General features: G+C 42.4%; 1 protein-coding gene across 1 annotated transcript in view; it reads right to left on the bottom strand.

Moving 5' to 3' along the window:
* The window catches only part of LTA4H (leukotriene A4 hydrolase), a 40218-nt gene extending 31074 nt beyond the window's left edge, over positions 1-9144 (bottom strand). The window contains exons 1-2 of the mRNA XM_018553877.1: positions 8927-9144; positions 1157-1287 (exon numbers count right to left, since the gene is read on the bottom strand). Of these exons, the coding sequence (XP_018409379.1) occupies positions 1157-1287; positions 8927-9073 (278 nt within the window). The 5' untranslated portion in view covers positions 9074-9144. The remainder of the gene's footprint in view (positions 1-1156; positions 1288-8926) is intronic.
* Between the last annotated feature and the right edge of the window lie 254 nt (positions 9145-9398).

The following is a 9398-nucleotide window of genomic DNA, read 5'->3' as shown; positions in this document are numbered from 1 at the left end:
GAAAAAATTGCAGAAAATTCAAAAATGGCTTGGCCAGCTGATTTGAAAAATGTTCCGTAGGGCTTGGCAGCGAAAGGGTTAAGCTGCTCATAACAAAAAAAACACAAAAGAAAACAAAAGCTAAAAACTGCATGGAGGATGAACCCCATGCCATGGGATATTGTATTCTGACCACCAGCACCTACGGCTGTCAGAGTACATAAACCGTGACTGTAACGGAGTCACTGTTTGGTCAACAATTTTTGGACCAGCTCCTTCGTCAAAAGTAAAATCGACTTTCGTCAAGCCAGCAGGACCACCTACTGTAAGAATTTTACCCCATTCTTGTGAATCTGCTGAAATTTTAAACAGTGTATGGCCAAGCTAAAGCTGGCCATATACTGGTCATATTTACGCCAAGTCCTGCCGAGTCAACATAAATATGACGAGTGTGTGGCCCTGTCGGGACTTGATACATTTTCATTTTTTTCATTTGACTTGAAGAAGCCAGTCCAAAAAAATCTTGGCCAGAGTGGCAGCTGCCAGTCAGCTGCAGCCACTCTGGTCAGTCAGTTGCAGCCACTGCTTAGAGACTTTTGACAGCAGCACACCCGCAGTCAGAATATGAATATAATACACCAGTGGGGGGAGGGGGGGGGTTGGTGTATTCCCCAAACAGCATGGATGGGGAATGAAGAAATGAAGTGTAAAGCCAGTTTCAACACTGAAGACAAAAAATAAAATTGCTAACTAAGCAGCTTGTAGCACAGTGATCGGCCAAAGACTTAGACTTTGTACTTGGAACAAAGTCATTAAGAGTGTGCTGTAGACAAGACTGATATGAAAGTAGTAAACGCATGCAATAAAATAGGTCATACATCCCTGCAATGCATAGGACTGCAAAATCTAATCACGAGATTCAAAGAATACCAATGTACAAAGAATAGGAAAAACATGAAAACACCGAGCTAATTACTTTATATCACACACAAGACGTTATCAGAAAATACATACAAAGGGTTCTGATTGAGTGAGAAAATGTCTATTAATTACCATTATAAACTCAAAACATAGACAGATTGCCTCCTAAGCTGCACAAAGTTAGCCATCACTTATATTCTGTAAGCTGCACAATAAAAGTTAGTTCTTATCTACAGTAAGATGCACAAAGTTTTACCTCGTCAGAGGAGAGGGAAGAGTGATATCAAGAGGAGTGCCTTTAAAACTGTGGCAGGCTCCAAGGCAAAACTTGGCCTCTTGTCCATTTACTGTAAGTGTCTTTATTGTAAGGTCCTTGGTATCCAAAATCTAAGAACAAAAGAGCAGTCAAACATTACTAAACATGAATTGAACGTTGGTTAATAGAGCATTAAAATATAAAGAAATAATTAGAGCAGAATATATTTAAAACAGTCCACTAGCTTCATTAAAGTATTGCCAAGTGCCAGTATCTAGACTGCTTTATGGTAAGTGCACACTGATCCAGTGTATGTTTAGTTTGCACTGCTTATGCCACAAGGACCGCAGCATGACAAACAATAAGGGATGTATCTCTGTTCCCTGTATGGAGATCACGAGATACACAATTATTGTAGCTCTAATTCTTCATACATCATTGAATATATCTTTTAAATGTAAGCAGTGTAAGTACCTGAATTTGACTTAGTCACTTGCAGCCCTAGTACAGCAGGGCTGAAGTGTGGGAAGAAGAAGATGCAAAGATAGGAAGAGGTTTACCTTTAAGCCTCAGTGAACACTTGCGCCTCTGCATTATAAACACATTCATGGCATTTTTGTTGCGCATTTGTCAAGCGTTATGCATTTTTCGTCAATTAAGGGTGAAAAAGTAAAAGTTGGTAGAGGGTGGGGGCTGCCTGCCATGCAATATAATGCACAAAAATGCATGTATACCTACAGTTTTCATACGTTCCCACTGAAGTCTATGGGGGGGGCACACTGTGTAGCGCCAAAAGAAAAAACAATTGCACTGCATCATGGTGTTTAGGGCTGCAGCTAACTATTATTTTCATAATCGATTAGCTACCCGATTTTTTCAAGTAATCAATTGGTTGTATAAAAGCAAAACATTTTTTTGCAGTCCTAGATGCGCTTGTAATAAATCATGATCGACCCAATGTGCACCCCTGTAGTAGCGCTTGGGTTCCAAGATGAAAGTATAACCACACAGATTATGGTGAGAAGGGATCAAAGGAACTAAAAAGCCCTCAACTTAATGTGTAGCACAGTGAAAAAAGATCAGCTTTAATGATCTCATAAATATGTGAATGATTTATCTTTTTATTTCTATATAAAATGTATTTTCTCTTTCCATGTGCATCTTTCTTTCCTGCTCACTAGTGTTGCAGAATGGCTGCTCTTGCCCGTCCTCTCACCTGAATACAATACTAGATCCCAGTAATATGGGCTGACATGACAGTGAATCAGCCATGCTAGCCAACTCTCATTGAAACATTGAAACAACCACAACGTGTTTTGTTACTCTGTAAGAGTGAAGCAGTTTCTTCCTAAATCTTCAATTACAAAATAGTAACGGGATACTGTAAAGAAATACAATACTTTGAAAAAAGGTAACATACCAGAGAGTCTATAATGATTTAAAGAAACACACACACCTATTTCTACCCAAAAGAGAACCTGTCCACCATTTTTTACAGGCAAAGTTACAAGTTTAGGTAAAAATCTGTCAACTCCGAATACTCATTACTAGATCTGTTACTGTGTCCATGGACATTGTATACCAATTCCAAACCAACAATGACTCAGTACTCATAGGGAAGTGCTCTATAGCCCTGACCTAGCATTGTGGGGATACATAGGCAGCTCAAACACTGTTATTTGCCAGTGCCAGGACTGTGTCTGTGGCTCCGCCATCACCTTAAACATGAACACTTGTGGCACTACAGCATTCCAGGTAGAGAAGCCCAAAAGGGATTCCTGTAATCCCTGGTGACAGACCGGTCACTGCTGTTCTCTCTCCTTGTGCAGGGTGACTGGTCTTGTATCTGCCCACTCCTGTAGTTTTCTGCAGACAGCCTGTAGTGGGTGGGATCTGCTGGGTTGCCCCACAGCTCTGCTTTCTGCAAAGACTATGTGCAGCACAATGATAATGCTGCTATTTCTATATGGTAATATCTGGGTTTGCAAACACAGAGTGGATGTATATGCTCTGTGGCACTTTTTTTTATAAGGAGGGGGGGGGGGGGGGGGATGAGCGAGCGCACCCCTGTTGTGCTCCAGGGTTTTGACCCTGTCATACATGCCTCTGCAAGTGGTCATGTTGACACACTGCACAGGAATGGTCCAAAATCATCACTATCAGGAAGATGATCCACGCAAAAGTTTTAGACAGGTACGAAATGCTGTCATGCAAGAATGTTTTCAGAAATAATAGTGTTAGTTTATTTTTATCAATTAACAAAATACATGAACAGAAGAGAAATCCAAATCAAACAATATTTGGTGTGACCACACTTTGCTTTCTTCTCAGTACACTTGCTAACAGTTTTTGAAGGAACTCGGCAGGTAGGTTGTTCCAAACATCTTGGAGAATTACCGGCTGTTACATACAAGCATTCGGCATCGCTTGTATGACGATACACAGTGCACCCTCCGTTGCCGCTTATCCCGATCCCCCCTGCATACCCAGGATCGAGAACACTGGCACAACAGCTCTCTGTACTGAGAAGGAATCAGCATTTCCCCCACCGCTGTTCTCTCCTCCTCTCTAAAGGCGAAATCCATGTGTATTACATCACTTCTGCCTTTAGCTGTCATTTCTCTGGCTGCTATAGCCAGAGAAGAAGCTGGTAAAGCAGATCTCTGGTTCATCAGCTTCTTTGGGGGTCCCAAGGTGATATTAGGGGTCTTTGAGACACCTGATGTCTCCATAAAGGAGGACCTTTCATTGTATATTGGCTATCACATGGAGGGCTTTTCAGCCCCCTATGTGATCCCAAATCAAGTTTTTAATCAAGTAAAAAAAAAAAAAAAAAAGAAGTTTTAAAAAATGAAAGTCCTCATATTGAAGAAAAAAACCCACCCAAAAAAGTTTTAAAGTCCCCGCACTTATAAACGTAAAGCAGTGTGCCTATGTGCGAAAACAACGATTACGACACACGTTACATATCGGAGTGAGAGCAATCATTTTAGGACCATTAATCACTAATAACACTTAAAATTAATGAGCAGCAAAAGCTTTTAAAGCGTCGCCTATGGCCAATTTTAGGCATGGTAGTTTTTTGCGATTTCACGGGAGCATGCAATTTTAAAACTTGACATGTTTGGTGTCTATTTACCCGATGCGACCCCGACTTTTATATTTTACCCAAAAATTGGGTAATAATGTTTTATAACAACGTAGAGAACACGTTTCAATACTTTTTTCATGATATAGTAAAACATAAAAACCCCAGTGGTGAATAAATACCAAAAGAAAGCTCTGTCTGTCCCCAAAAAAAGGGTATAAAATTCATTTCAGTACAGCGCTGCATGATCCTCAACAAAAATGTGTCACCTTTGCTGATGTTTATGAACTTGTAGATCATACACCCAGAACTGAAAAGAAATTTAAAAAAAAAAAAGAAGAACATTTACATAACATAAAAGGTATGCAAATATACAGGAACTCAAACCTACATAGTACATCAATGTGGCTCAATCATCTTCTATGAGAAAAAAAATTATAGTACTGATAAGCTTGAGGCTTTACCACCACGCCCTGCACCCCTTAGCGTGTTGCAATGCCATTTAACCCCTTCCCGACCAATGGTGGGATTATTCCATCACGACCTTTCAGTTCATTAAAGACCGGTGACAGAATAACCCTATCATGCAGTACAGTGAGCGCAGAACTCATTGAGTTCATGCTGTTGCTGGGTCCCTCGGGGTCCGAGGCAGATCCTCAACAGAAAATGACGGGGGTTCCAGCACTGTAGTCACTGCAATAGCTAATCGCAGTGATCACAGTGCTGTTACAGCCACTGATCAGGCTTGCAGCTCACTGTGCCGCATGCGAGCCCGCTCTGTATGTTACAAAAGTGATAAAGCTAAAGAATATTAAGTTTAAAGCCCCTGTAAATAGAAAATCAACCCTTTAGTGCCACCTAGTTTTAAAAAAAAAAAAGTTAGTTTTTTAAAAATGAAAAAAAAAAAAAAAAAATACAAAAATAATGGGGAGGAGGGTATTAAAGTTAGAAGACAAGCATACCACATTCTAAAATTGTTCCACAAAAGACAAAAGTCTTGCGATGGTTGTAAGGTGTATGCCCAGCCTTAGATGTGCCTGATCCTTAAGGTGCCCACACACCTTACAATTATCTGCAGATTTTTTGTGGTCAGATGGAAAAAGTGCAACGGATTGGCCCAGGTGGAGATTACTCCATCCGCACAGTTAAGTGTAGATGGAGGAATCTGTTGCACCTTTTCCATCTGACCACAGAAAATCTGCAGATAAATTGTAAGGTGTGTGACCAGCTTTAGCCTTCCAAAGCCTGGTAGAGAACAGGATGCAGGGATTGATCTAGCAGTCAGGCAGGATCGTGAATCAGGCGAGTATACCTTCTGTAATGCAGCCCCTAGATCTAAATGAGCAGTTAACCCTTGCAGTGCAGGGGTAGTCCCACTGCAAGGGTTAACTTTGTTAATTCCTGGAGTTCTTCGTTAATGCAATGCATGTGTTTTAAATGAGTTTCTGGTTCCCGGTTTCAAAAACAAGCAAGCATGAAGAAAAAAAAAAAAAGCGTAAAGATGATCGTGAATTTGTATTTGTGGATAAAAGACACAGTGGGGTTGATTTACCAGACGCAAAGTTAAGGTTGAAGTAGAGACTTTTCCTTTTGTAAATGGAGCAGTCACGTTACACAGTGAATGTTTGTAAATAAGATACACCTATGTTTACTTTGAACACTGGCAAGGGAAGTAAAAAAATAAACAAACAACAACTATTCTTCTAGCACGATTGATAGAAGAGAGTACACACAGCTTCAATGTATTGTCTAAGCTCAGTGACTTTACATTGGAAATCAGCATCAGGGGGTAAATGTTTAGAGACGATTGGTTTGATAGATGAAGTATATTTTCTACAACTCTTACTAGAATTCCGAACCCAGAAATGTCCTTATATAGTATAGATGTGGAGGAGGAGGAGGAGGAGGTGTGTACAGAGTATTTAGCTGCCATAGGAATTTGTGGAATACATATGATACAGTGATGGAGGCACACAGGCTGGTCATGCAACATACAAGATAGGTAAAACTACATGCGCACCCTTAGGGCTGCCCTACGCACGATAAAGCAGTTCATGTAGCAGTATGAGCTGCGAGCGTTGCACAATTTTTGAGCATGTGAAATCACACATGCGTTTTGCTTACCACATTTGGGGTGCCATTTATAGTGGCAGCCCAAACGCAACATACACTTCCTGCACTTTTCATGAACAGCAGGTATGAATGGGTTAAACCAAAACCTACCCTTACAGTGAGGCTACCCCCGCACTGCAAGAGCCAACTGCTCAGTTATGTCCAGGGGTACTGTGTAAAGGGATTTTACTTGTCTACAGGGGGGAGGGGGGACAATTTTGAATTTGGGAATCCGTTGTTGAGAATAATGGGGGACAATTTTGAATTTGCATTAGGTAAACCAAAAACACAATCTACAGCTGCTGTTAAAGATCAGCAGAGACCAAGAAGAGGTCATATTTGTGCAGAGAAATCGGAAAGGGGGTGCATATACAGTAAGAGGGTGCAAAGGTCAAAAAGCCCAGATCAGACGTGAGGGCGCGGGGTTCAGAGATCAACAACAGGTAGAGATATTTGGGTGCAGTAATCAGGAAGGGCTGCAGGTGGCAGACAGAGGTGTATGCCTGCAGAGCCCCGGGGGTAGACAGAGGCGTATGCCTGCATAGCTCAGGAGTGTATAGTGGTGTAGACGTGTGCATAGCTCAGGAGTGTATAGTGGTGTAGACGTGTGCATAGCTCAGGAGTGTATAGTGGTGTAGACGTGTGCATAGCTCAGGGGTGTATAGTGGTGTATACGTGTGCATAGCTCAGGGGTATATAGTGGTGTATACGTGTGCATAGCTCAGGAGTGTATAGTGGTGTAGACGTGTGCATAGCTCAGGAGTGTATAGTGGTGTAGACGTGTGCATAGCTCAGGAGTGTATAGTGGTGTAGACGTGTGCATAGCTCAGGAGTGTATAGTGGTGTAGACGTGTGCATAGCTCAGGAGTGTATAGTGGTGTAGACGTGTGCATAGCTCAGGAGTGTATAGTGGTGTAGACGTGTGCATAGCTCAGGAGTGTATAGTGGTGTAGACGTGTGCATAGCTCAGGAGTGTATAGTGGTGTAGACGTGTGCATAGCTCAGGAGTGTATAGTGGTGTAGACGTGTGCATAGCTCAGGAGTGTATAGTGGTGTAGACGTGTGCATAGCTCAGGAGTGTATAGTGGTGTAGACGTGTGCATAGCTCAGGAGTGTATAGTGGTGTAGACGTGTGCATAGCTCAGGAGTGTATAGTGGTGTAGACGTGTGCATAGCTCAGGAGTGTATAGTGGTGTAGACGTGTGCATAGCTCAGGAGTGTATAGTGGTGTAGACGTGTGCATAGCTCAGGAGTGTATAGTGGTGTAGACGTGTGCATAGCTCAGGAGTGTATAGTGGTGTAGACGTGTGCATAGCTCAGGAGTGTATAGTGGTGTAGACGTGTGCATAGCTCAGGAGTGTATAGTGGTGTAGACGTGTGCATAGCTCAGGAGTGTATAGTGGTGTAGACGTGTGCATAGCTCAGGAGTGTATAGTGGTGTAGACGTGTGCATAGCTCAGGAGTGTATAGTGGTGTAGACGTGTGCATAGCTCAGGAGTGTATAGTGGTGTAGACGTGTGCATAGCTCAGGAGTGTATAGTGGTGTAGACGTGTGCATAGCTCAGGAGTGTATAGTGGTGTAGACGTGTGCATAGCTCAGGAGTGTATAGTGGTGTAGACGTGTGCATAGCTCAGGAGTGTATAGTGGTGTAGACGTGTGCATAGCTCAGGAGTGTATAGTGGTGTATACATGTACATAGCTCAGGGGTATATAGTAGTGTATACATGCGCATAGCTCAGGAATGTATAGTGGTGTATACGTGTGCATAGCTCAGGGGTAAATAGTGCTGTATACGTGTGCATAGCTCAGGAATGTATAATGGTGTATACATGTACATAGCTCAGGAGTGTATAGTGGTGTATACATGTACATAGCTCAGGGGTATATAGTAGTGTATACATGCGCATAGCTCAGGAATGTATAGTGGTGTATACATGCACATAGCTCAGGAATGTATAGTGGTGTATACATGTACATAGCTCAGGAGTGTATAGTGGTGTATACGTGTGCATAGCTCAGGGGTGTATAGTGGTGTATACATGTGCATAGCTCAGGGGTATATAGTGGTGTATACATGTGCATAGCTCAGGGGTATATAGTGGTGTATACGTGTGCATAGCTCAGGGGTATATAGTGGTGTATACGTGTGCATAGCTTAGGGGTATATAGTGGTGTATACGTGTGCATAGCTCAGGGGTAAATAGTGGTGTATACATGTGCATAGCTCAGGGGTATATAGTGGTGTATACGTGTGCATAGCTCAGGGGTATATAGTGGTGTATACGTGTGCATATTTCAGCGGTATATAGTGGTGTATGCGTGTGCATATTTCAGGGGTATATAGTGGTGTATGCATGTGCATATTTCAGGGGTATATAGTGGTGTATACGTGTGCATATTTCAGAGGTATATGGTGGTGTATGCATGTGCATATTTCAGGGGTATATAGTGGTGTATACGTGTGCATATTTCAGAGGTATATGGTGGTGTATACGTGTGCATAGCTCAGGAGTATATAGAGATGCGTGTGTGCAGAACTCAGGAGTATATAGAGGTATATAGATGGTACCAGGTTGGAGATGGAGTCCCGTAGACATCGCACGGTCAGGGCGCTGGAGGCGGAGATGATTCGGGTAGTGAAGTCCACACTCAGGTGAAGGTTGATGTGGCGGGTGGTGAATTGCTCCGGGTCACAGAAAGAGCTCGGGTCTGACATGACTGCTACTTGACACTACCAGCACTCTCATCACACTGCCAAGTAGCGGGAACGATCCCGGCATGCACTGGGGCGAGGCGTGAGTCCTTATGGGAGGTGTAGTCCTATGGTGACTCAGGCTGTCAATCACGCGGTCAGACCATGTAAGAAATGAATGTGATGCTAAGAAAGCAACTGTATATGTTTCCTTACCTGTAGTATAAACGTCGTAATAATTAAAGATAAAATTGAGACGCTGGTTCGGAATAACTAAACCTCAATTATTGCGATAATGTACCGACAATAGTTACTATGGGTAAAACCTGCATTTCTCCTTTATTACATA

The sequence above is a fragment of the Nanorana parkeri genome, unplaced genomic scaffold (assembly GCF_000935625.1).
Source record: "Nanorana parkeri isolate BGI_ZX_2015 unplaced genomic scaffold, ASM93562v1 scaffold132, whole genome shotgun sequence".
NCBI classification, from domain to species: Eukaryota; Metazoa; Chordata; class Amphibia; order Anura; family Dicroglossidae; genus Nanorana; species Nanorana parkeri.
Note: the sequence above shows the minus strand (reverse complement) of the source record. Positions and strands in the feature narration are given on the sequence as shown.